This window comes from Hyperolius riggenbachi, chromosome 3 (assembly GCF_040937935.1).
Source record: "Hyperolius riggenbachi isolate aHypRig1 chromosome 3, aHypRig1.pri, whole genome shotgun sequence".
In the NCBI taxonomy this organism is placed as follows: Eukaryota; Metazoa; Chordata; class Amphibia; order Anura; family Hyperoliidae; genus Hyperolius; species Hyperolius riggenbachi.
Genome location: NC_090648.1, coordinates 285,658,333 through 285,686,223, shown reverse-complemented (window position 1 = coordinate 285,686,223; position 27,891 = coordinate 285,658,333). Strand labels below are relative to the sequence as shown.

The 27,891-nt window shown below is 41.7% G+C and overlaps 1 protein-coding gene across 4 annotated transcripts in view; it reads left to right on the top strand.

Moving 5' to 3' along the window:
• CFTR (CF transmembrane conductance regulator) overlaps nucleotides 1-27,891 on the top strand; it is a 210,613-nt gene that overhangs the window by 86,652 nt on the left and 96,070 nt on the right. For all 4 annotated transcript variants that reach the window (XM_068276426.1, XM_068276427.1, XM_068276429.1 and 1 more), the window contains 2 exons: nucleotides 7,602-7,793; nucleotides 26,831-26,925. In XM_068276426.1, coding sequence (XP_068132527.1) covers nucleotides 7,602-7,793; nucleotides 26,831-26,925 — 287 coding nt within the window. The remainder of the gene's footprint in view (nucleotides 1-7,601; nucleotides 7,794-26,830; nucleotides 26,926-27,891) is intronic.

Genomic DNA, 27,891 nt, shown 5'->3' with positions numbered 1-27,891 from the left:
CCGGGGACTGGCTCCGCCCACCGCTCGTAGTAACCCGCCGGCCGTTCGGAAGCGCCGGCGGGTTACTAGCACCCGGATCGCCGCATGGAAATAGTATAATAGGCTTTGTAATGTATACAAAGCCTATTATACTGGCTGCCTCCTGCCCTGGTGGTCCCAGTGTCCGAGGGACCACCAGGGCAGGCTGCAGCCACCCTAGTCTGCACCCAAGCACACTGATTTCCCCCCCCCTGCCCCCTGATCGCCCACAGCACCCCTCAGACCCCCCCCTGCCCACCCCCCAGACCACTGTTTGCACCCAGTCACCCCCCTAATCACCCATCAATCACTCCCTGTCACTATCTGTCAACGCTATTTTTTTTTTATCCCCCCCCCTGCCCACTGCCCCCTCCTGATCACCCCCCCACCCCTCAGATTCTCCCCAGACCCCCCCCCCCAGACCCCTCCCCCCGTGTACTGTATGCATCTATCCCCCCTGATCACCTGTCAATCACCCGTCAATCACCCGTCAATCACCCGTCAATCACCCCCTGTCTCTGCTACCCATCAATCAGCCCCTAACCTGCCCCTTGCGGGCAATCTGATCACCCACCCACACCAATAGATCGCCCGCAGATCCGACATCAGATCACCTCCCAAATCCATTGTTTACATCTATTCTCTCCTCTAAACACCCACTAATTACCCATCAATCACCTATCAATCACCCCCTATCACCACCTGTCACTGTTACCCATCAGATTAGACCCTAATCTACCCCTTGCGGGCACCCAATCACCCGCCCACACGCTCAGATTGCCCTCAGACCCCCCTTTATCAATTCGCCAGTGCAATATTTACATCTGTTATTCCCTGTAATAACCCACTGATCACCTGTCAATCACCTATCAATCACCCCCTGTCACTGCCACCCATCAATCACCCCCTGTCACTGCCACCCATCAATCAGCCCCTAACCTGCCCCTTGCGGGCAATCTGATCACCCACCCACACCAATAGATCGCCCGCAGATCCGACATCAGATCACCTCCCAAATCCATTGTTTACATCTATTCTCTCCTCTAAACACCCACTAATTACCCATCAATCACCTATCAATCACCACCTGTCACTGTTACCCATCAGATTAGACCCTAATCTACCCCTTGCGGGCACCCAATCACCCGCCCACACGCTCAGATTGCCCTCAGACCCCCCTTTATCAATTCGCCAGTGCAATATTTACATCTGTTATTCCCTGTAATAACCCACTGATCTCCTGTCAATCACCTATCAATCACCCCCTGTCACTGCCACCCATCAATCACCCCCTGTCACTGCCACCCATCAATCAGCCCCTAACCTGCCCCTTGCGGGCAATCTGATCACCCACCCACACCAATAGATCGCCCGCAGATCCGACATCAGATCACCTCCCAAATCCATTGTTTACATCTATTCTCTCCTCTAAACACCCACTAATTACCCATCAATCACCCATCAATCACCCCCTATCACCACCTGTCACGGTTACCCATCAGATTAGACCCTAATCTGCCCCTTGCGGGCACCCAATCACCCGCCCACACCTCAGAACGTCCTCAGACCCCAGCCCTGATCACCTCGCTAGTGCATTGCTTGCATCTATTTCCCCCCTCTAATCACACCTTGAGACACCCATCAATCACCTCCTGTCACCCCCTAGCACACCTACCCATCAGATCAGGCCCTAATTTGCCCCGTGTGGGCTCCTGATCACTCGGCCAAACCCTCAGGTCCCCCTCAGACCCCCTTCCGATCACCTCCCCAGTGCATTGATTGCATCTATTTTCCCCTCTAACCGCCCCCTGAGACACCCATCAATCACCTCCTGTCACCCCCTAGCACTCCTATCCATCAGATCAGGCCCAAAACATCCTGTCATCTAAGAGGCCACCCTGCTTATGACCGGTTCCACAAAATTTGCCCCCTCATAGACCACCTGTCATCAAAATTTGCAGATGCTTATACCCCTGATCAGTCATTTTGAGAAATTTGGTTTCCAGACTACTCACAGTTTTGGGCCCGTAAAATGCCAGGGCAGTATAGGAACCCCACAAGTGACCCCATTTTAGAAAGAAGACACCCCAAGGTATTCTGTTAGGTGTATGATGAGTTCATAGAAGATTTTATTTTTTGTCACAAGTTAGCGGAAATTGATATGTATTGTTTTTTTTTTCACAAAGTGTCATTTTCCGCTAACTTGTGACAAAAAAAAAATCTTCTATGAACTCACCATACTCCTAACAGAATACCTTGGGGTGTCTTCTTTCTAAAATGGGGTCACTTGTGGGGTTCCTATACTGCCCTGGCATTTAAGGGGCCCTAAACCGTGAGCAGTAGTCTAGAATCCAAAGGCCTCAAAATGACCTGTGAATAGGACGTTAGGCCCCTTAGCGCACCTAGGTTGCAAAAAAGTGTCACACATGTGGTATCGCCGTACTCAGAAGAAGTAGTATATTGTGTTTTGGGGTGTATTTTTACACATACCCATGCTGGGTGGGAGAAATCTCTCTGTAAAAGGACAATTGTGTGTAAAAAAAAATCAAACAATTGTCATTTACAGAGATATTTCTCCCACCCAGCATGGGTATGTGTAAAAATACACCCCAAAACACATTATACTACTTCTCCTGAGTACGGCGGTACCACATGTGTGGCACTTTTTTGCACCCTAAGTGCGCTAAGAGGCCCAAAGTCCAATGAGTACCTTTAGGATTTCACAGGTCATTTTGCGACATTTGGTTTCAAGACTACTCCTCACGGTTTAGGGCCCCTAAAATGCCAGGGCAGTATAGGAACCCCACAAATGACCCCATTTTAGAAAGAAGACACCCCAAGGTATTCCGTTAGGAGTATGGTGAGTTCATAGAAGATTTTATTTTTTGTCATAAGTTAGCGGAAAATGACACTTTGTGAAAAAAAACAATTAAAATCAATTTCCGCTAACTTGTGACAAAAAAAAAAATCTTCTATGAACTCACCATCCTCCTAACGGAATACCTTGGGGTGTCTTCTTTCTAAAATGGGGTAATTTGTGGGGTTCCTATACTGTCCTGGCATTTTAGGGGCCCTAAACCGCGAGGAGTAGTCTTGAAACGAAATTTCTCAAAATGACCTGTGAAATCCTAAAGGTACTCATTGAACTTTGGGCCCCTTAGCGCAGTTAGGGTGCAAAAAAGTGCCACACATGTGGTATCGCTGTACTCAGGAGAAGTAGTATAATGTGTTTTGGGGTGTATTTTTCCACATACCCATGCTGAGTGGCAGAAATATCTCTATAAATAGACAATTGTGTGTAAAAAAAAATAAAACAATTGTCATTTATGGAGATATTTCTCCCACCCAGCATGGGTATGTGTAAAAATACACCCCAAAACACATTATACTACTTCTCCTGAGTACGGCAATACCACATGTGTGGCACTTTTTTGCAGCCTAACTGCGCTAAGGGGCCCAACGTCCAATGAGCATCTTTAGGCTTTACAGGGGTGCTTACAATTAGGCACCCCCCAAAATGCCAGGACAGTGAACACACCCCACAAATGACCCCATTTTGGAAAGTAAACACTTCAAGGTATTCAGAGAGGAGCATAGTGAGTCCGTGGCAGATTTCATTTTTTTTTGTTGCAAGTTAGAAGAAATGGAAACTTTTTTTTTTTCTTTTTTTTGTCAGAAAGTGTCATTTTCCGCTAACTTGTGACAAAAAATAAAATCTTCTATGAACTCACCATGCCTCTCACTGAATACTTTGGGATGTCTTCTTTCCAAAATGGGGTCATTTGGGGGGTATTTGTACTATCCTGGAATTTTAGCCCCTCATGAAACCTGACAGGTGCGCAGAAAAGTCAGAGATGCTTGAAAATGGGAAAATTCACTTTTGGCACCATAGTTTGTAAACGCTATAACTTTTACCCAAACCAATAAATATACACTGAATGGGTTTTTTTTTATCAAAAACATGTTTGTCCACATTTTTCGCGCTGCATGTATACAGAAATTTTACTTTATTTGAAAAATGTCAGCACAGAAAGTTAAAAAAATCATTTTTTTGCCAAAATTCATGTCTTTTTTGATGAATATAATAAAAAGTAAAACTCGCAGGAGCAATCAAATAGCATCAAAAGAAAGCTGTATTAGTGACAAGAAAAGGAGGTAAAATTCATTTAGGTGGTAGGTTGTATGACTGAGCATTAAACCGTGAAAGCTGCAGTGGTCTGAATGGAGAAAAAGGCTCTGGTCCTTAAAGAGAACCCGAGGTGGCTTTGTATAACGTTAGTGGGGCACAGAGGCTGGTTGGGCACACTAACACCAGCCTCTGTTGCCCCATGGTGTGTGTCAAAGACCCCCCTGCTCACCGCTATACCCCCGCAATGCTGGCGACACGCAGCGTGTCGCCAGCACAATGTTTACCCTAGCGCTGTCTGTCAGCGCCGCTCCGCCGCCTCCTCCGCATCGCCGCTACCCGCCCTCGTCCCTTCCCTCCCGCTGATTGGAGGGAAGGGACGAGGGCGGGTAGCGGCGATGCGGAGGAGGCGGGGGAGCGGCGCTGACAGACAGCGCTAGGGTAAACATTGTGCTGGCGACGCGCTGCGTGTCGCCAGCACTGCGGGAAGGATAGCGGCGAGCAGGGGGGTCTTTGACACACACCATGGGGCAACAGAGGCTGGTGTTAGTGTGCCCAACCAGCCTCTGTGCCCCACTAACGTTATACAAAGCCACCTCGGGTTCTCTTTAAGGGGCGAAAAGACTGTGGTCCTGAAGTGGTTAAACTTGTAAATAGTGATAGATGCAAAATGGAAAAAATGCACCTTTATTTCCAAATAAAATATTGTCGCCATACATTGTGATAGGGACATAATTTTAATGGTGTAATAACCGGGACATATGGGCAAATACAATACGTGAGTTTTAATTATGGAGGCATGTATTATTTTAAAACTATAATGGCTAAAAACTGAGAAATAATGAATTTTTCCATTTTTTTTCTTATTCTTCCTGTTAAAATGCATTTACAGTAAAGTGGCTCTTAGCAAAATGTACCCCCCAAAGAAAGCCTAATTGGTGGCGGAAAAAACAAGATATAGATCAGTGCATTGTGATAAGTAGTGATAAAGTTATAGGCTAATGAATGGGAGGTGAACATTTCTCACGTGAAAACGACGGAACCTGAATGGGTTAAACAATTATTGCACGCTTTCTGTAATCCAATAAACTTAATTTCACTTCTCAAATATCACTGTGTGTGTCTCCTATATGATATATTTAACTGACATTTTTTATCCTAACAACCAACGATTTATACAGGAAAATTATGACGATTTCAAGGTTGCCCAAACTTTCGCATCCCACTGTGTGTATTTATATTGCAGACAGGACTTCTTATGTTTGCTATGTACAGTGGTTTTTGGTAGTAGGGAAAGAAATTTCACAAGAACGGCTGAATTAATTTGTAGCTAGATGTAAAATATGCTTCTTTGTTATTACATCCTTAAATTGCGTTAATTGTTTTTGCTAAAATGATTTATGTGTTAAACTTGGCTTCCTAGTGACCTCAGTGGGAAAGCAGAGATAAGACTGGCACTATACTGATACATGTAGCACCTTTCCCTGCATTTCTCAACTCAGCTTTGATCAAGGTTGCTGGCTACTAATTAACTAAGGAGTTACAGCAGCTGTCAAATTGTGGGCTGCAGTCAATCTTCTGATTATCTACACATGGGACATTTAGGAATATGATTTTACAAGGTAGCATGAGCAGTTGTTTGTCAAAGTGCAGGGTAATAGCAGCTCACAAGGGCAGGACAGTGATTTTCTCACACTGTATTACTTAACACTGTGTCTGGATTAGCCAGGTTCACCTGCACGCGGAATTTGCTGGCAGTGCTTCCCTATTTCAACAAAGTCTTATCAGTAGAGGACTAATAAAATCGGTACTACAAATTGAGTTGAATTTGTTCACTAAAGACATAACATGACTAGATAACCTGATGTTAATTATTTACTTAAGTTTTTTAGGGAAACTCTAATAGCAATGCCTTAGCTGAAGAACTTGAATTTTTAACTTTTCCGGAAATATAGAAATGTTTTAGATTGTGTGGAAGGAGATTATAACCCTGGGCGATTGCCACTGGGCGATTTTTAAGCGATTTGCTGATCACTGGTGATCAGCAAAATGCTGCTGCTATGCAAGTCAATGGAAGAGTTCACACTGTAGCGATTGCCAGTGATTAGCGATTTGCTGATGGTGCATGCATCATTTTTGGAGCGATTTTGTAGTGATTGCATTTCAATGTTATACGGTAGAATCACAAAACGCAATGACTCCTAAATCACTTTCCTGTACAGTGAAAAAACAGCTTTTTGCTGATTGCCGACGATCAGCAAAACGCTACCAAAGCGCCCAGTGTGAACTAGCCCTTACTGGGATTCTTTGGCTTTCTGTGTCCTTACTGTGGAGCCTCTTCACAGGGGTTTGAGAAAGAATAAGGGCAGAATTATAGTCTCAGGGACATAATGCCTAGTATACGGCAATGGGAAGGATGACTATATTGGGAAGGCCTTTAGGTCTTGTTGTTAGCTCTCAAATAATCCTCAGAGAACCTGTCATTAGTTGAGGGATATAATCATATCAGCAGGGCCGGCCCTAGACTTTTTGCCGCCTGAGGCAAATTTAGAAAAAAATTGCCGGTCCGACCCCCCTCCCCACCGCTAGGCCCAATACCCCCGTCCTGCCCGCTACCCCTCCGGCTCGGCGGCCGGCCCCCCCGCACCCACGGACGGGCGGGTGCCGCCCCTAGAAGTTTGCCGCCTGAGGCAAAAGTTTCACCCCGCCTCATATCAGTAATGCAGAGGTACATTGCATTGAATCATCTTTTTATATGACCACCCAGTACTGCGCTTCCCCAGACAGCCCTTACTGTATAGGAGGTGACCAACAAGGCGTGACAGTCATATAGATCACTTGTGAAAATGGCATTCCCATTCAATGCGGAGTGGCCATAGTAGAAGAGGAAGAGGGCACTTTCATGCTGTATGGCTCTTCTCATTCTCACGAGGGGCTCATTCACATATGAAGCTTTGCATTCTACTGGTGATGTGCAGCCGGTATTTGCACAGGCCAGTAATCCAGAAAAAAGACTCAGGTTACCTATCAGATTTAGCAGAAACAGTTAAAGCACTTGTTTAAATAATCAAAAAAATAAAAAAAATACTTACCTAAGTAGTGGGATGCCTCTGGATGCTCCATGTATGAAAAAAAAAAGCCTTGCAAGAGTTGCCTTATACAATATGCCATGCGTGGCCCACATATGTGCAGTATGGCCACAAAAATATATTCAACAATTTTGTCAAATATGTTTAGGGGGACCCAGTGCTGGAACACTGGAGGAAGGAAGGGGGGGGGGGGGGGGGGGTTGGAATCAGTATTCCCCAACACTTCCTACTGAAGTTTAAAACTGATGAGAAATGATTCATCATTTTCTAGGGAAGCAAGAGATTTATAATCTTCATTTACTTTATGCTTCTAGTTGGAGTAGCTGTTCATGTAACATAATCACTAATCAGATGGTTTGGATTTGTAGACATCTCTTTTAATGATGATCATGGGGGAGCTGCAACCTTCCGCAGGGAAAATACGACACAGCGGGCGAATATCGTTTTCTCCTCAAGTCTCCTGGATAATGCCTGGAACCATCAAGGAAAACATAGTATTTGGAGTTTCATACGACCAATACAGATACCTCAGCGTCATCAAGGCTTGCCAGCTGGAGGAGGTCAGTACCTTGTGTACCATAACACTAGCAGATTCAGTACTATTCTGATCTCATAAGAAAACTCAGGAAGAGTATAATGCTGTTTCTTGTCATGTTTATTTTGCATCAACCTTTGTATCAGTTACATTTCTATATCCATGAAACTAATAAAAAATTACAAAAGTAAACATAGATGATGTTTCAGCTGCTTCATGCTGTATCTGACTTTCCCAGCATTCAATAACCCACTTGGATTAAAAGAGTCAATGCATTGTCAATAATTTCTTGATCTCACTGAAAGATTGATAGTGTGCCCAAATTGATGAACAGATATGATTGAGGCCAGCATGTAAGTTATTGGTCCTGATCCAATTCACTATTTCTCCTAGGAGATATTTTTTAATCTTCTGTTTAAAAAAAATTGCACTCAACAATTGAAAAAGTACCAAAAATTAAGTGAAAAAGTACTGTCAAAATTATTATAATTATTATAAGTACTGTATTTTCTTGTTTGCAGGCAGCTTAAAAAGCATTTTATTTATGTGAAAATATCACCTAGGAGAAAACTTAGGAAAAAAAGTATCAAACCCATTGTATACAAAGACCTATACCTCAATACTACTTTCATTAATACATGAATAATCCTGTAGATCAATAAAGCTATAAAAAATGTAAGAAATAGTTACTGTTTCTAACAGGCATGATATTTATGGAACACATCAGGAAAAGTAAATTGGTGTACCATATTGGTCATCATTAGAAACAGAAAAATGTAGAGTTAAATAGTACTTTTTGCTTGCCAACTAGATATCATTTAATGCTACATTTCCCTAGTAAAAGAGTCATAGCAGCTTGGAGGAAAGAGTAAAATGTGCCAGACTCTGATAACTTTGTTTAAAACTATAAGGACGGTGAGTGTAATTCATTAATTTGTTATTGTTCATATATAAATAAATTATTTAACCACTTCAGGAACACAGGCTTACACCCCCCTAGTGACCAGGCCATTTTTCACAATACAGGGTTGTGCAGCTTTGTCAGCGTGCTGCACAGCCCTACAACTAAGGTCACAAATTAATTTTACCTGCTTTTATTGTCCTTAACCTCCTTGGCGGTAACCCTGAACGTAGTTCGGGGTAAGCCGCGCAGGAGGTTTTCTCAGGCCCTGCTGGGCCGATTTGCGTAATTTTTTTTTTGCTGGACGCAGCTAGCACTTTGCTAGCTGCGACAGCACACCGATCGCCGCCGCCCCGCGCTCGATCGCCGCTATCCGCGCCGCTATACAGCCCCCCCCCTAGACCCCTGCGCTGCCTGGCCTATCAGCGCCAGGCAGCGCTAAGAGGTGGATCGGGACTCCCTTAGACGTCATGACATCGGTGACGTCATCCCGCCCCGTCGCCATGGCGACGGGGGAAGCCCTCCAGGAAATCCCGTTCTTTGAACGGGATTTCCTGATCGCCTATCGCCGGAGGCGATCGGAGGGGCTGGGGGGATGCCGCTGAGCAGCGGCTATCATGTAGCGAGCCCTCGGCTCGCTACATGATTTAAAAAAAAAATATAGCAGAAAAACGGCAGCGCTACTCCCTGGCGGTTTTTAATATACCGCCAGGGAGGTTAAGCTGCATACACACGCCCGATTTAACGTCCAAACTACCGGACGTTCAAACGACTGGTCATTTGCAAAAATCCGACGTGTGTATGCACCTTTAATAGGGCACACTTTTGGAGGGCTCTGATCGCTGCTGCGATCTTTTTTTTTTTTTTTTCATTAAAAATAAGAGGCTTTTTCCTCCCTCCTTCCTCCCTCTCCCTCCCCCCTTTTCTGTCTTAAATCGTCATAGGACGGCGATTGGCACTGTTCCTCCCACCCCCCCCCCCCCTCATAGGTATCAGCCTATGAGAGACCACGCATTATGAGCTGCTCTGAGGGACGGACGAGTGTCCCCCGTACAGCACTGCAGGAGATCACAGCACTGTACAAACGTAAACAAAGGGGATTTCTTTCCCCTTGCAGCTGAAAACAGTCACAGAGCAGAGGCCTGTGAACCGGCGGGGAACGATTGCGCATGCGCGTTCCCTAGTATACTGCAGCTTCAGGACTTCACGCCAATCGCCATTAGGAGGTCCTGGGGCTGCCTCCACGTTCATGCCCGTTGGCGTGACGCGGTCTTTATGTAGTTAAAGTTGACCAATATATAAGGTTTGGGTTGGAGCAGTTTACATACATCCCTGGCACCACCATAAGGGCTCAAACCCACTAGCAGCCTTTTCTAAGCGCTAGTGATTTGAAAAAGCTCTTGCTTATGCAATGCTACTGGGGATTTTTATAAAATCACATCACTCAAGTGGGATCACACCCATAGCATTACATTAGCAAAAGCTTTTCAAATGACAAAAGCTCTCCTAGTGGGTTCCAGCCAGGACTAAAGCTAGTACAACTCAGAAGCACGAAGGATATAATATGGACACTGGTGATAAGTTATTATATTACCAAATTGCCTGCGCTGCGCACACTGGGTTCATACACTCGACATTATATTGCCAAGCACCAAGTATGCAGTGTACCTGAAAACCGAAATTTGACTGTAAAACTATGCGCCATTCAGATATTGGATCCTGAAGTATGGTGGAGACAGTGCATTGGTTAGTGTTAAGCTTCTTCTAAAAAAAAGTTAGTGTTAAGGGAAATGGTAGGCTGAGGTTAGATTTAACTCCAAAGGTTAGAATTCTATGGTTGGTATCAGGGAGGGCTTTATGTTGGGGGGGGGGGGGGGCAACAGGGAGTGATGTAGGATGGAGGAAGATTAGGTTTAGGCAACAAGAAGGACTTTCACTTCTAATGTTAGAGGAGAAGATCAGGGCTAGACATCAGGAAGAGATTTACATTGAAGGGAGGAGGTTAAGTGTTAGGAAGAGGAAAGTGATATCAGAGCAATAAGAAGTCGCACTGAAAACACCAATGAAAATAAATCTGAAAGCCAATAGTATAGTGCCGGGAAATGCAGTATAGAGATGTTTTAACCTGGCATTTAAATTAAGCAGTAGCCATTCTAAAAATATGTGGTTTGAATGTACACATAATGGCATTGTCCTCACTTAGATATTGCAACCTTTACAGTATTAAGCTTGCAAGGGCTTGTCTCTCTATCCTATTGTTTCTTGCAGCTCCTACTTTCATACTTATGCTGCACTTCCTTTGTCTTATGCACCCTTGTGTTGTAATATTGTAAAGTGCTATGGAAGATGATGCGGCTCCAAAAATAAAATCATCATCATCATCATCATCAGTGTTAAAAATAACATTTCTGGAAAGAAGACAGAACACTTCATATCCATATGATTGTAGATAACTAATATAACACAGGTAGAGATACTTTCACTTTTTAAGCATAGCAGTAATGATGACTATATGATGATACCTTTGGCAAGAGAAGGTATGATACCATTCATTTATAGAAAATAGATTTGCTGTCTGATTAAAGAACACCTGAATCCAGGGGAATATAGTGGTTGTCATTTGTATTTCCTTAAAAAAAAACAAAAAAACCAATACCAGTTGCCTGGCATTGCAGCAGTGTCTTAATCGCACACCTGCAACAAGCATGTGGCTGTTCCAGTCGGACTTCAGTCAGAAACACCTGATCTGCATGCTTGTTCAGGGTTTATGGCTTATGCTGGGAATACACAATGAGATTTTTCAGCAGATTTACTGTCCGATTGATTTTCCGATCGACTGTCCGATCGTTTTTTTCTGATCTATTTCCAGTCACTTCTATGAGAAATCGATCAGAAAAACGATCGGAAATTATCTATCGAACCATGTATCTGCCAAAAAAATCTCATGGTGTATTCCTAGCATAATAAACAGAGGCGTCGTAGGACAGCCAGGCAATCAGCATTGTTTAAAAGGAAATAAATACTTTAAAAATAGGAGCCACTACCTATAACAATCAGTCATGTCTGTGTTTATTGTGTGACCTGCACTATACAATTAGTTAGAACAGGGGTGGGCAAACTTTTTAAGTCAAGGGCCACATTGAGTTTTGAAAATGGGCCGGGGGGCCGGAGTGCGGCGGGCAAAGCGGAAAAATGGGCGGGGTCATGTCCAGATGTGGGCGGTGACATAGCAGGAAAGGGTGTGGCCATGACAGGATGTGGGTGATGTGATGGCACATTTCCCCACACATGCTATGAGATTGATGGCACATTTCCCCACACATGCTATGAGATTGATGACACATTTCCCCACACATGCTATGAGATTGATGGCACATTTCCCCACACATGCTATGAGATTGTTGGCACATTCCCCCACACATGCTATGAGAGTGGCAGCACATTTTGCAAAATAAGATTACCTTCTCTCCGACCCGACCTCCTCCTCCTCCGCAGCAGCAGCCAGGCACGTCGCATGATGTCTCCGAGCCAGCCAGATGCAGCCAGCCAGATGCAGCCCATGCAGCCGCTGCCCCAGACAGGTCCCCCAGGCCCCAGCACAGAACGGTCGCTCGGCTCAGCTCGGCTCTCCGCTCGCTCGCTCCCTCGCTCAGACACGCGGGCAGTACGCAACGAACTTGCGGCAATGGCTCCAGGCGGGGGGCGGAGTCAAGCTGTATAACGGAGCCACGCACCAGGGCACGCCACGGCCGCCGCCTCAGTCCCCCTGCTGTCTGATTGGGTGGAGTGCAAGCAACACGCTGTGGGGGCGGATTAGCTTTAAAAAAAAACAAAAAAAAACCCAAAACAAGCTGCAGGCTTTGGCGGGCTTCATGGGGCCGGATGGAGGATGTCCGCGGGCCGTAGTTTGCCCACCCCTGAGATAGAACCATTCAATTTTATATTGATTGCTATTACATGATGACCTTTTAACCTGGCATCATACTCAGCAATGTAATTGCAGCACCCAGTACTGCTCCCAGCGTCATTCTTTCTTTTCTACTGAAGGTGAATTCATTTTATTGTAGAAGAAAACAGCAAACCCCTAAGCCATATTACACTTCTTTCTTCCAGAAAAGTATGTGTGCCTTATAAATCAAAGATAATCAGAATGTTGCAAGCCCAGCTGACAACATTATTGACAGGTGTTCACACTGGGGACTAGTATTGTGTTACTAAGTCTGGGCGTCTGAATGTGCCTGTTGTAATCATGTAGAGTGATGGAGTTAAGGAGTTATATAAAAAAAAAAAGAGTCCAACTTTATTCCTTTACCACTCCTTATAGCAATCAAATAAACATCAGGATTAGCATTCAGTTATTTAGTTTCATAAATGGTGGTAGCTTTCTGTCTCTAAACAATCTGTCCACTAAGACAGGTTTCTCTTATTTTTTAAAATTGTGACATCTGTATGTGATCATTTTAGAAACTTCTATCTTTTTTTGTCTGCTGGGGTCTTTAGTAAGAATTATTACTATAATCTATTATTTATAGATGTTATACTATGCAGTGTTGTACTCTAAATATCAGCAGGTTGAAACCACAAGCTTACACACATTACTGTTACTTACCATGCACACGCTGATAATGACCACCTCTGCCAATAATCTGGAGTGTGTACAGCAGCAGGACAGAGGCAGAGACAAGAGAGGCTACAGCCTCTCAGGGCACAGTGTAGGAGGTGGCGCTCAACTCACTCAGATATCATTTCCTATTGTGTTTGAAGCAGAGAGAAATAAAAAAGGGGATACTTGGCAGTGACTGTAAGCCAGATAACTAGAGATTAAGGTGTTTGGGGGGGGGGGGGGGGGGCTGGGGGTCCTGGGGAACCTAATAGCAATCAGTATGTGACAGCTGGGGTAGTAGGGATGGAGGGGCGCACTTTGGTGAATCAGCCTTGGGTGCTGGAGGACCTTGTTCGGGCTCTGGCCGCCCGTCCAGCATTCTGCCAGGCAGATCAATTCAACTGAGCGAAGGCTGATTTCATTTTTCCTCTCGCTCGCCTCGCCCATGCGTGATGTCTACGCTGCTCCATTGGCCCCTTGCATTGCAAGAGAGAATGCATTGATAGTCTGACTGTTAGGTCAGCTGGATAGTGTACTGGTTAAGGCTGTTGCCTTTGATGTACGATTTGAGCTTGAACCGGCTCAACCCTAAACAGTAAGGAGTGTTTGGGCAAGGCACCCTAATGATCCTGGCCGCCTGTGGAATGCACCCTAAGTAGCTGAAGGCTTGTGTCCACCAGGAGAAAAGTGTGATATAAATGATAAGTGTATTTTTGATTATTTAATTATTCTACAAAAATGAAAATCAAAAGCATTAGAATAATTACCGTAGTCCTGATCTTGAAAATAGGGTTCTTATGAGAGAAGAGTTGCTAATACAGACCACAAGTATTCTTAACTGAATTGCTGGTTTAGGTGGATAGAGCCTTTCCCTTGACCACTGTATACAGACTTTTTTGCATTTTGTGTTTAATTTACAAATCCAAGTAGACATTAACCTTCCTGGCGGTAAGCCCGAGCTGAGCTCGGGCTATGCCGCCGGAAGGCACCGCTCAGGCCCCGCTGGGCCGATTTGCATAATTTTTTTTTTCCTGCACGCAGCTAGCACTTTGCTAGCTGCGTGCAGTGCCCGATCGCCGCCGATCCGCCGCTATCCGTCGCGCCGCAGCCGCCCCCCCCCCCAGACCCCGTGCGCTGCCTGGCCAATCAGTGCCAGGCAGCTCTATGGGGTGGATCGGAATCCCCTATGACGTCACGACGTCGTTGACGTCATCCCGCCCCGTCGCCATGGCGACGGGGGAAGCCCTCCAGGAGATCCCGTTCTTTGAACGGGATCTCCTGATCGCCGATCGCCGGCGGCGATCGGAGGGGCTGGGGGGATGCCGCTGAGCAGCGGCTATCATGTAGCGAGACTTTGTCTCGCTACATGAAAAAAAAAAAAAAAAATTAAAAAAAAAGATTTGCTGCCCCCTGGCGATTTTTTTTGCAAACCGCCAGGAGGGTTAAAGACAATCTGTACTCTAAAACTCTTACAATAAAAAGCATACCATTCTATTCATTATGTTCTCCTGGGCCCCTCTGTGCTGTTTCTGCCACTCCCTGCTGCAATCCTGGACTGTAATTGCCAGTTTTAGGCAGTGTTTACAAACAAAAGACATGGCATGTGATAGGCTGAGAGGAGCTCAGTCTTTGACTCATACAGAGCCTGCAGGGGGCGTGGAGAAGGTGTGTATAGCTTCTGCCTATAACGAGCAGAGCAACACATTCTTGCCTGAGTGCCTGAGCCCGACAAAGCCGTCAGAGGAAAGAAGATTAGATTATATAACAGAGATAATACAGCCACTGTGCAACTAGGAAAGGCTGCAGTAAGACAGACCACATTAGAACAGGTATAGGAACTTATAGGATAGAAGAAATAAGGCTGAACATTTTGTTACATAGTCTCTTTAAGAAATATCAGGACTTAAATACAATGGAACAACTGCTCAGGTATGAACACTGGGGACATGTCCATCCATATGCATATACTGAGAACAAGGAGTTTTCAGGTGAAATCTGTAATGGTTGGCAGCTGGCGTCAACCAGTAGTTTCAACCTTGGACTTATTGAACTCCATAAAAACCTTGAGTGGAAGGTGTTTTTACTGAAGAGAATGTACAGTCATCTTATGGTCAAACGTTTTCATTCCTAATTTTATGTTGACAGAAAATGAGTTACCGGCATCATGTTCTGTCCTACAGTGTTTGGGGAGGTTTGTATTTTGGTAATGTTCAAAACATAGTGGAAGGAATTGGCAGACAGATAACATTCTTCAAATAGAGGAAAATAAGTTTTTTGATTAAATAAAATGCTGTCAAGAGCTTCATTTTTTGGTGTTCTAGTAGTTGCAGTGCAATGACGTCTGATCCGAATATAGAAGATTTCCTTGCGTCACAATAAGGAAATCCTTTCTTAGTAGCAAATATTTGAACAACTGACATATCTGTCTGAGTGTATATTAGTGAAACCTGAGTCTCCATAAATACTAGACATATTAACAGTCAACAATTTCCAGCCTCCTTAGATTTCACAGATAAATCCCTGGATTGTCTTGCCACTTAAGGCTGCTTACACACCAAGACGTTACAGGCGCACGTTAGTGCGCCTGTAACGCTCCCCCAACGCACAGCAATGTAACACAAGTGGGCTGTTCACACAGCCCATGTTGCGTTACATGTAACGCTGCACGTTCCCCGCAAAGTGCAGCATGCTACGGCGTTGGAGCGGCTATAGCCGCATTAGACTGTTTGCACATGCGCAGTGGGGGGCGGAGAGGAGGCGGGGAGAGCCAGCTACAGTAGCCGCGCACATGGCTACTTAATATTCACTGCACTGGCGGGCGCTGATTGGCCGGCGGGACCACGTGATGCGGAGTGTCTCGCTCCGCATCACGTGGTCCCGCTGGCCAATCAGCGTCACTCTGGGAGACATTATAGGAATCGAGCCGCCTAACGCGGCTCACTCTACCGTCGGCTCTTGCAGCACCATACGTTGTGTTAGGTGCACATTATGCGACCTTAACGTGGCACCTAACGCAACGTCTTGGTGTGCAAGAAGCCTAAAACCTTCATATTTTTCACACTAACATACTAATACTAATTACTGAATAGCATGATTCCCCGCTCACCATAACTGGGGTAAAAGAAATGTGGGCATTTTGCCAATAAATCAAAATTGTGGTAGATTTATTTTATTACCAGAGGATCTTCTATATGAAGTTGTTAATACTTAAAGTAAATCCAATCTGAATTTTTAAGGTGCACTCCTCACCTTTGTTTTCCTCACTCAATTCACAGTAGTGTCAACTGTGACAGATACTCACCCTTCCCGCTCCAGAATGGCTGTTCCACAAACACCCAGATCTTTGCAATTCTTGGTTGTATACATGGGTTTTCCCTTCCTGTGTGATACAAGCTACCCAAGCAACTAATCACTTGACACATGCAGACAATGAGGCTATGCATATCTCAAAGCCCTAAGGTTTCCAGACTTGCATATCAAGGTCAAGGGCTCTTCGAAAAAGTATGTAATGAGAAGATTTCTGTTTCAGCTGACGTTTCAATTCACTGGAATAGGAAGGGAATTTTCAAAATGCTAGTTCATATTGACTTTAAAGAAACCTGAAGTGATTGTGTTATTGAAGGTGCCAATGTTGGTGTACTTAAAAAAAAAATCCTGGCTGTTCGTTGACTGAGTATGAATATGCAGACCAAGGGGTCAGACTTCAATTTTGACACAATTGACACAGTTGGGCTAGTGCTGACTAGCTCAACACTGATGTGCTAGTCTCATGCCTCCCAATGCCACTACTAAAACCAAAAGGTCAGCAGGACAGCCATGCAACTGGCATGTTTAAAATGGGAACAATAACTTCTAGGCAGAGCACCAGCCAGGCTTTCTATAATTTCAAATCAAAAGTATAGCTAGAAAAATATTTTGGTGAAATGTAATTGTGCCATTGTTAATGGAAATGGAAACCTCTGTAGAAAAAAAAATCCCTTCTGATGCATGTGAGCTGATTACTGAGCACTTCATTAAACTCACTATTACTACCTGGGTGTGTCTGCAGATTGACTGCAAAGTCTCCACAAAGAAAGAACTGGCTGCAATGTCCACTACTCAATCAAGTTGATTCACAAAACTAGTCTCATGAAGTCTCTCTTCTTGCTTGATTTTAATCCCAGCTACAACATATGTTTGCTGTGATGTTAGGTTTTGGAGGGATAGGGATAGTTGAAGTAATGCTTTGGTACATGGTTACATACTGGATTGGTGGTATAATAATAACTAAATAATGGAATGGGTGAATATAAGTGTGTAACTGGAAGGTTATCTGTATGTTACACTAGCAAGCCTTGCATTTTGTACACTGCTGCTTGAATTTGCCAGAAAAGGGTTGTTCATTCAATCTCCAGTCCATAATTTCTGAATTCGGCAGATCCTGAATCTGAACACTGTTGAAGGTAGTGGATGATTATTTCTAGCGGCTCTAGCTATTTGTGCCAAACTGGCATAGGAAGACGACCAAATGTCTGGGGAATATTTGCTTTTTTTTTTTTTTTTTTTTTGTGTGGAAAATGTGTACAGCAGTGGAGAGAAGCCATTTTACAAGGCTTGATGTGTAACCTGGAAAATATCTAAATCTTTCAGTGTACAGCTTTGTGGCATCATTTTATGCTGTATGCACAATTGTGGACTTGCTGAGGCTAATTTCTGGGACTGCCAGCAATGACACTATGCACTGGAAGTACTTGTTTTGCTTTCTATGTCAGCATCAGCAGCATCCCAGGAATATTTTCTAAAGAAACCATAAGTCAAATAATTTTGACTTTTGGTATGAGCCTCAACACGTCTCATTTTTTGGGCATTTTCTGTTGAAATACAACTGAAATAATACTCAAACATAAATTAAATACAAATACTCATGTCATCAAGCCCTGAACTGACACCATAAATGTTAAACTACATGTACATGTGTCTGAAGTGTTTGGTCCTTAATAGTCCCCCTGTTTGGATGGGCTCTCCTCCATTGTCCAATTGTCTGGCCCGGTAGCATTCTGGTCATTTGTACTTCACAATTTCCACTCAATATGTGTGGAATTTAAAATTGTAATCATCTTTGATAATTGTCCTGTAAATGCATTTCTGTCTTCAGGTTTGAACACACACACACACACACACACACACACACACACACACACACACACACACACACACACACACACACACACACACACACACACACACACACACACACACACACACACACACACACACACACACACACACTTTTTCTTATGTATGCTGGATTTCTCCTACAACAGAAATATTACCAGCTGGTTGCCATAGAGCACTCATCAGTGCCATTTTTTTATGTTGGCCACCACTGCAGACATGCAGGGTGGTTGTGATTTTAATATTTAGTAGCATTCCTAGATAAAAAGCCAACTACGGGAAATAACTCACCCTAGAAACATACATTTACTGGCATTTCATTATGAGAGGCTGCCCTTTCTTTTGTATTTATCGGTTCCTGGTATTAATACCTGTTTTGTATATGCCAGCTTGTGTTTTGGGTCTGTTGGCACATAAGAATATAGAACGTTTCAGGTCTTGAGTTCTTTATGTGGCTCTGATTTTATAAGGTTTGAATGCTGCCAGTTCCTGGTATTAGGGTTCTCTGTAATTTAAACAGTGCTATTTTGTTTTATGCTGTGTTTTGCAATAAGCTTTGTAATTCGTATTGTATGCAGTAATGATACAGTTGTGTTATTGTAAAAACACCATCAATGTGGCATAACAAACAGAAATCCCGGAAAATTACAGTGAACAAAAAATCATAAGGAGATTTATTACGTAGTATCTACATGGTGCCAAATCCATTCAGGGTGTGTCCACATGGGCATTATTAATTTGATATGGAATATGTGAGGTAAGATGCCTTATGCTGAATTTAACTGTGACCTCGGTTCTTGGCCTGACATAGACCGGAAACATATCAAAATTATCCAGCAGTGTATATAAAAGTATTCCTTCTTACAATTACCTTTTGTGTACACTACTTGATATGTGTGTTTAAAGAGCAATAATACCAACTGCATTCAAAACTTTTTATTAGTTAGTTTTTTGTAGATATTTTCTTAAATAGAGTTGAGTGGTTTTTGTTCGGTTGGACCATACCCACCTATATATATCTCACAGTGTTTGATTTAAAACTTTTTATTAGTTTAGATTGTATGTCCAATAAGTGGAAACAATCTCTCCAAAATCATTTTTAAGAATGAGTTGGCGTTAGAAACATCACACCTTATGTAAGATGTTAAAACACAACATATGAGCCCCTGAAATTGCCACGTCCTATCCACTGGCAATTAACCTTAATAGGGAATGAATGCTAATGAGGGACTAGAGTCAACGACCCAAAATACATACATACACAAACAGAAAAAAGTAGTCCCTCTATATAATATTTCAATAATCAAATATCCACAACTGCAGTAGTATCTCAAAGGGAAGTCTTTATTAACAGCCACACATGATTAAAAACAATTAAAAAAACAATGTGATCCCCCAGGCCCCTAATAGTCCACATGATAAATATATAATGCTAATAATACCAATAACACCAGCTAGGCTCCAATTATATCATAATCAGCAGCATGTCGTTCCAACAATAAGTCTCCCACCAGCTGTAGCTAAATAATACCATGTCTAATAGTGGGACACTGGACCAAAAATGCTGCTGATCCTGAACCTGTACAAATCATGTTACTATAGAAGGACAATAGATAGACAACTAATATTCGCTGATCTAAACAAAATGTGCAAATATGCAAAAGGTGCTAGTGCATGAAATTCATCAATCTGTAAAACTGTAAACAATTTGAATAGAAGATTCTGTGCTAATTATGAAGTGAATAAAGTGTCAGTGCATGAATGTCAGAGCCCCCCAGGGGGGACAGCGTCACAACAGTACCTAGAAATCAGCCATAGTGCAAGAAGTAGAAAGATCCACAACCTTAAAGAGACACTGAAGCAAAAAAAAATATATGATATAATGAATTGGTTGTGTACTATGAATAATTACTAGAAGATTAGCAGCAAAGAAAATATTCTCATACTTTTATTTTCAGGTATATAGTGTTTTTTCCAACATTGCATTATTCTATAATATGTGCAGATTACACGACACTCAGCATTCAAAATGATTCTTTCAGAGCAGTCTGTGAAGTAATGACCTCTCCTCTAGCAGAGAAAAAGTAAACAGTTCAATTACAGTTGAGATAATAAAAGTCAGATAACAGCCCTCTCCACGACTAACTTAGTCGGAGAGCTTAATGGCTTGTTTGCATAGAGATAACAACTGGAGTTTCTCAACTCTTCCTGTACTGGAAACAATTAGACTGATGTATCTGATCTTAATGTTTCATTTCTTAGCTGTACTACACATACAAATCATAATATCATAATTTTTTTTTCGCTTCAGTGTCTCTTTAAGAGACATATTAAACAGGTGTCGCCACCCAATAGAGTGTATAAACCAGAGTAGTACAGGTGCAAGATATGAATAGAGAAATAAGTCCATCCAAAGAATAGTGTCAAGTAAGGAGCATACCAGCAAAATGTGCGTGTGTTGGGCCGTGGGGTTCAGCAATCCAAATGTAAGATGGTCCACTCTTTCCTGGTCCACCTTGCCTGTGTGCTATGTCCAATCCTTGCTAGATTTTGCCCAGATGGTACCCATCCTATATTTTTTGTCCTGTACATTACAGATTATTACAATTGTTTGTGAAGGCCTGAAGAAGGTTTTTCCGAAACAAGTCGACGTTGTCGCCTTTTTAAACAATTGCACACTTCATCATATGTTTTCTGTATCTAATAGTGGGATGTTGTGTACAAAGATTAATCCATTTGAAGATATGTGAAGTTAAAATTTAAAGGGACTCCGAGCAGTGCAGTAACTATGGAAAGGATGCATACCATTTTGAAGCTCTCTTTCTCCTCTTTCCATTGAGACATAAAACGCCACCCTATGCCTTTTTAGTTTTCGCTATTTTCGCGATCGAAATCGTGGCCGCCATCTTGGATTCCTTATTCAGCATTGTATTATGGAGGACGACACTTTCCCCAGTGTTGGCAGCTCCATTTCAGTGCAATGCAATGAAATACAAGGAACCCAGGGGGATATAATTACAAACATCATGCCGGTATGTTTGAGGATATAATTAATTAGTTGTAGGTATGCTTAAAGGCATACCCAAAGGCACTGCTCAGAGTCCCTTTAAGATCATCTTGAAACTTTTTTGTCTCTTCAAAAATATTTTCTGCTATATATCCTTGTACTCACATGGCCATAGGAAAATATGGGCATTACTTTGAAATTCAATTTTTTTTCAGTTAGCAATAGCAATAGGGGTGCAGAGGTAGCAACCACGTCTGGGCCCTTGGGCCAGAGGGGCCCCATGGGGCTCTTACTCAACTACAGTATTAGCTCTCTATTGGTCCTGTGCTCATAATAATCACTTCAATGGATACTTTGAATAGTGGTAATCATTAACAAACTACTCTCCATTCCCTTCTTGCACCTCTGACAATGTAGTTGCTATTGCCAGATTTTGGTGCGCCGTATCAATTATTATGTATAGGAGTGCTTAGGGGGCCCCATTGTAAAACTTGCATCGGGGCCCACAGCTCCTTAGCTACACCACTGCTCTGCTCTGTTTTATAGTTTAAAATAGAGAGGGTAGTTTGTAAATTGCAAATAAGACCGAATGATGCAATCTTATAAAAAATAAAGCTATATACCTGAAAATAAAAATAAGATATTATTTTCTTTGCTACTAATGTTCTATTCTTTATCCGTACTAAGCATACAATTAATTATATCATGTTTTTTTCACTTCAGGTTTGCTTTAAGTAGTAGGTCTATAAACCAGTGGTCCTGAATGTCTTTTCTGGTTCACAAAGGCAAAAAGGAATGGTTTTCATTGCTTTGTCCACTGTTTCAAAATCATGAATTATGGGTCTTCGTTCCATTTTGGACAAGAGGAACTTCTCATATTCAATTACCTTCTGTTTTTAGTAGAAAAAAACTTAACGTGATTTAGCCCTACATTTTTTTTTATAAAACTATATTGTGAGGCAAGGTGCTTCTGATATAGCTCAACACTCCTAGTCAATGTTTGCTGATCAAATATTTACTTTGTCTCTTAAATGACCCCAAGCTGCTCATAAAATGGTTTATATTATTTGCAGACTATAACCCCTGAGCACTTTCACAACTAGTGCAACTTTTCAATGGTCACCGTCATCTGTATCATGACTTTTAATGTTGTTCCTTTATACAATTGTGTCACATCCTTTTATTTTGTCTTCTGTTGCCAAATCTTGGGTCACTGTTTGTTGTCATCATGTTAACTCTACAGCGAGAGTATTTTCAGCATGTATTCCTCCCAGAATAACAGAATAGAGGGCCATTATTTTGTATGAATGAATCAAAGATCAATGAAGCATTCATATTCCTATTATTTGGTAGCTCAGCACTGAGATGCACATATTCTGTGCTCAGATATGCTCTTTCTGATCACAATGAATCTTATTTCTTTTTTTTTTATTATAATTTTTTTATTTCATAACTCATGTAAATTATGTTATACAATTTTTTTTAATATGGTGTAGAATAATTAATGTAGAAGGAAAAGGCAGTGGTTATGTAAACCTCTTAATTGCCTCACTTCCTATTGCTCCCTCTAGAACGCAGACAGTTTTTATGACTGCATTTTACTCATGGTAATTTTACATTGTTGACCTCCACTGGGTAACGTGGTCACATTTTCATTGGTTTTCCGATGCTCGAGTGTGTGTACATGTAACTAAAGCCACTAATGATAATTTATCAAACTTTTGGCAATCCTTGCTGTGGTCTAACATGTTCCAAGCAAGGCTGCAAATCTGTGCCAACTAGAGAAGACAATTCTATAAGTTCTTGTAATTTCACCTATTTTCCCCTCTGCTCAGGGCAATATAATAGTGTATAATAAAGTGCATATAATAGTGTATAATAAATGATCATTAACAAAGTAAATGTAAAAACACATGCTTGACACTTCCTGTGTACTGTTCAGTGCACAAGACTAAAGTTTATGGACATGTAGTGATCAAAAAATTAAAATGACAGCTACATACATTAAAATAAATAATTAAATAATAATAATAAAATCCCCCATTAATTAACTCCTTACCATCCCCCCTCCCCATAGTTGCCAAAATAAAACACTAATAACACAATAAAAGTGACCGCATTTAAAAAAGAAAAGATAAATAGTTACCTTAAGGACTAAACTTTTTTTAATATGGATTTCATGAGGGTATATTATTGTTATTTCTCAATAAAGGCTTGTAATTCATATTATAGAATAAAGAAACACAAAATGGAAAAAATACACCTTTAATTCCAAATAAAATATTGTCACCATACATTGTACTAGGGACATCCATTTAAACATTGTAACAACTGTGACAAATAGGCAAATAAATTGTATGAGTTTTATCAACAGTAGCAGGTTTTATTTTAAACCTATAATGGCTGAAAACTGAGATATGATATAATAAATTATTTTAACATTTTTCCTAATATTCCCGTTAAAGTGTATATAAAATAAAATAATTCTTAGCAAAAAGTACCACCCAAAGAAATCCCAATTTGTTGCGAAAAAAACAATGCATAAATCATTTAGGTTGGATAACTAGTGATAAAGTTATTGGCGAATAATTTGGAGGAGCGGTGAAATGTGAAAATTGCTTTCGTCCATAAGCGGGAAAACGACTTAGTATTGAAGTGGTTAATAATGCTAGTTGCCTGGATGTAATGCTGATTGTTTTTTCAGTAGTGTTAGTTCAGTTACCTCTGTGCTTACCATAGGGTAGCTTTGCGTAGGGTGTCAGCTATACTTTAGCACCAGCTAAAAATATTTAGCAATTTCGTGTTTAAGAATTATTGAAACTTCCTTCATATGGCTTCAAGCCTGCAAAACCCATCTCTTCAAGATGGCCTACCCAGCCCCTACCTTGCAGTAACTCTCTACTGAATACTTATTCTACAGCTAGTGTGTCCATCACTCCTCTGCCTTGATTGTAAGCCTTTGGCAGGATCCTCCCTTCTCTATTGTATTCTACATGATCCTGTGCCCCATCATTGAGCTCTTTTCCTATGACCGCTTTGTACTTGTATTACTGGGCTTACCTAGCCAGCCCAAAATCACATGATCTTTCATTTTGCACCCTGTTTTCCATGCATAGCTTTGTCCTATGTTGTATAACCTTGTTACAGCTGTCATCCTTTCTATCAGTGTATGTATTTACTGCATAATATGTTGGCACTTTATAAATACAATAAATAATAATATAGTAAGTATCTGTTACATGTCCAATATTCCAGTCTCAGGCACATGAATGAAGTGTTTTGCGATACTTATATGCTTTTTTTAGAGTTCGGCAATGATGCAAATAATTCCTGTTTAAATACAAATGTATTTCAAATTATATGCAACTCAGAACTTTCTCTAATGTACTTTTTGTTGAATCTGATTGGCCCAATTCCAAGCTTCATCCAAAAATCTCCTAGTTCTAATGAGTGTCTAGATGACAAGAGGATCAGACCATTGGCCTGGTTTTGGCATTTGAAAAATGTTAGATTAAGGGGCTAAGGCAAAGAGATGACATGTAGTGGAGATTTGTAACAGATCTTCAGCTCTGTTTATGTTATACAAATCAGCTGCTAATAGCTATAGCAGCAATCTGTAGCTGCATCACTGTGTCTTATAGGCAGCTGCAGATCTCTGTCGCAACAACATGTCGTAGCTACTAGTGGATAGTGTGCCACAGCCCTAAAAGCAAACTAGATGTGTACCAGCCAAAGTTCCATCAATTACATGCTTCACTGAACACTAATATCAGAGTTATGATGCCTTACGGATTGTCTGGCCTCAAATACACAAAGTACATCCTTGAAGTAAAGTACGAGAGCCAGAGAGCTAGTTCTCACATCATTCAATTTACTACCGAAGCTCTTATCAGTAAACATTTCTGTAGACCCACATGCGTACATTAGTCATCCAACGTGAGTGCTAATGAGTGTCATTTTTATTCTTTGGGAATGTGCTCATATGTTTACCCAGCTATGGAAGGATCATAAATTAAATCAGATGCCACCATGGGGCCTTGCTGTTTGACACAAATACAAGAAGCTTAGCCATACCTCCTGCGAAACAGAAGGGCAGGATGACCTTTACATTCAACAGAACAATAGTAAAAGGAATGGGAATTTCTAGGCATGAATTGCATGGCATCTGGCATTTACCTGTGTTGTGAAACCAAGATTGTTGGAAGCAGACTGTAATGTTCACATGCATAGCTATTAATGTAATGTAACCAGCTTCCATTGTCACACATGTCAGCTCTTATCAGACGATATCATTTATGTTTACAAAGAGAGTCCTTTGCCTTGTAATAAATAAAATGCTTCTCTCATGATGTCATGTCTGATGTCAGACACAGACACAAAAGGTGTTCCTGTTCGGAATAAATCATTGTATGGCATCATCTTGATCTTAAGATTCTGGCCAAACCTTGTGCTCTTTATAGCAAGGACGCGTAAAGTTAATGCATACATTTCTGTACAATGATTATTATTATCACCATATTTTTTTTTTTTATATTATTAAGACAGGAATCCATCAAGTTAGATTCCTACCTATGGAGAGGGTCCACGCTATGTTCCCTCATTCCATCTCTGTCCCCTGGTGAAGTTACGTGCCTTTGGGACTCCTCTGCAAAAATTTTTGCGAGTAGTGGTCCAAAGACTTATTCAACCAAGCTGGTCGAAAAACTTCACTGGGGCCTGGTGCTGGAACTAAGGGATGGAGAAAAGGTTATATGGAGCCTTTCAGTTCAGGCTCCCCTTAAAGTGACACTGAAGTGAAATAAAAAACTCATGAGGTAATGAATTGTATGTACAGTACGGATAATTAAAAGAACATTAGTAGCAAAGAAAAGAGTCTCATATTTTTATTTACAGTTTATATAACTTTATATAACTGATTATTCTGATTATTCTCATAGCATTATTCTGTAATATTTGTCTAATATTTGCAGTTTACAAATTACACTCTGTATTTTAAATGATGAAACAGAGCAGAGCTAATGACCCTTTGAACTTCCAGGCAGTAAAACCTTAAACAAACCAGAAACAGTGAAAGACAAGTTGAGATAAGCGCTTCAGAAAATAGCACTGTAGCTGACCTAAGTTGGGTCGGAGAGCTCATAGAAGCTCTTTTGCATAGATAACAGCTGAAGTTTCTTAACTCTTCCTGTACTAGAAACAATATGAGACGCATCTGTTCTACAGTAGTTCTTAGCGGTACTACACATACAAATCATTTTATCATAAGTTTATTTTCACTTCAGATTCCCTTTAAGTAGCTCATTCATTCTGGATCTATGTTTCAAGTCTGTCCTTGTTGGTAGAGAATAAAGATTACCTGTCTTTTCACAATATTGGCATTTCCATTCATTGTAATAGGATATTGCAAAGTTCTCAGAGAAAGACAATACAGTTCTAGGGGAAGGAGGAATCACCCTGAGCGGAGGCCAGCGGGCAAGAATCTCTCTAGCACGGTAAGCTTTGGCTGCTCATTCTCAGCGCTTCTCACGGCACATCATGTAACAGAATTACACTGTTGTAGATCTTGGATAAATGTCATGTCAAATCCATTTTAATAATAATGTTGCTTCCTGCAGTGTTGATAATCCTCGGGTGTATGCCATTTCTCATAACAGATTGCAGCATTTTAAAAGGTCACCTTGAACTTCTGGTGGGTAGTAAAAAGGGTATTTTTTTTGTAAACAGAAGTAAGCGAAAAATGATTTTAAGACTGTGCATTTATCCTGCTTTGTAAATAACCTGTAACATGGCAATGCTTACTAAAATATTTTGCAGCCTAGATGCAAAGTTCTTACTTCCTAAAGTTATATGGGACTGGGATGAGTCAAGGGAAAGGTGCAAGTGTTGCAGGGGTCACCATTGTCCGAAAGGGATAGCGGCTAAAATTTGAAATTACCCCTCGCCCTTATACATGCACACTATACAGCTGACCTTGAGGATCAGAAGCAAATCAGAACCATTATAGCCCCTCCCACGTCACTCACGATAGCTAACTCTGTAGCCTAACTTTACAGGGATCCATGACTATACTTGAGACTTGATATGAAGAGCAGTATAGTTGTTCTGAGGTTAATTTAAAAGGTGCTCCTTTGTTGCAGAGCACTGGAGAAGATGCTGAGAAGTTCAACCAACCTTTTTTAATTGTCTGTATTTTGGTAATCCAATATAGCCTTGATTTAGTTCAAAAACAACTTATCGCTATAGATACCACACAAGACTTACAGCACAGCAGAAAGACTAACCTTTCAGGGACTTGTATAGCTCTGCATCTAAATGTTTGCAGACAATATCAAAAACTTAAGCCGAGGTTTGCTGGATCGCTTATCTTAGCACTGTTCTAAAGCTCAGGAGGACCTTAGGAAATCCAACCCCACTGTTTATATGTCGCAAATACAATCACAGTGGAAACAATACTCACT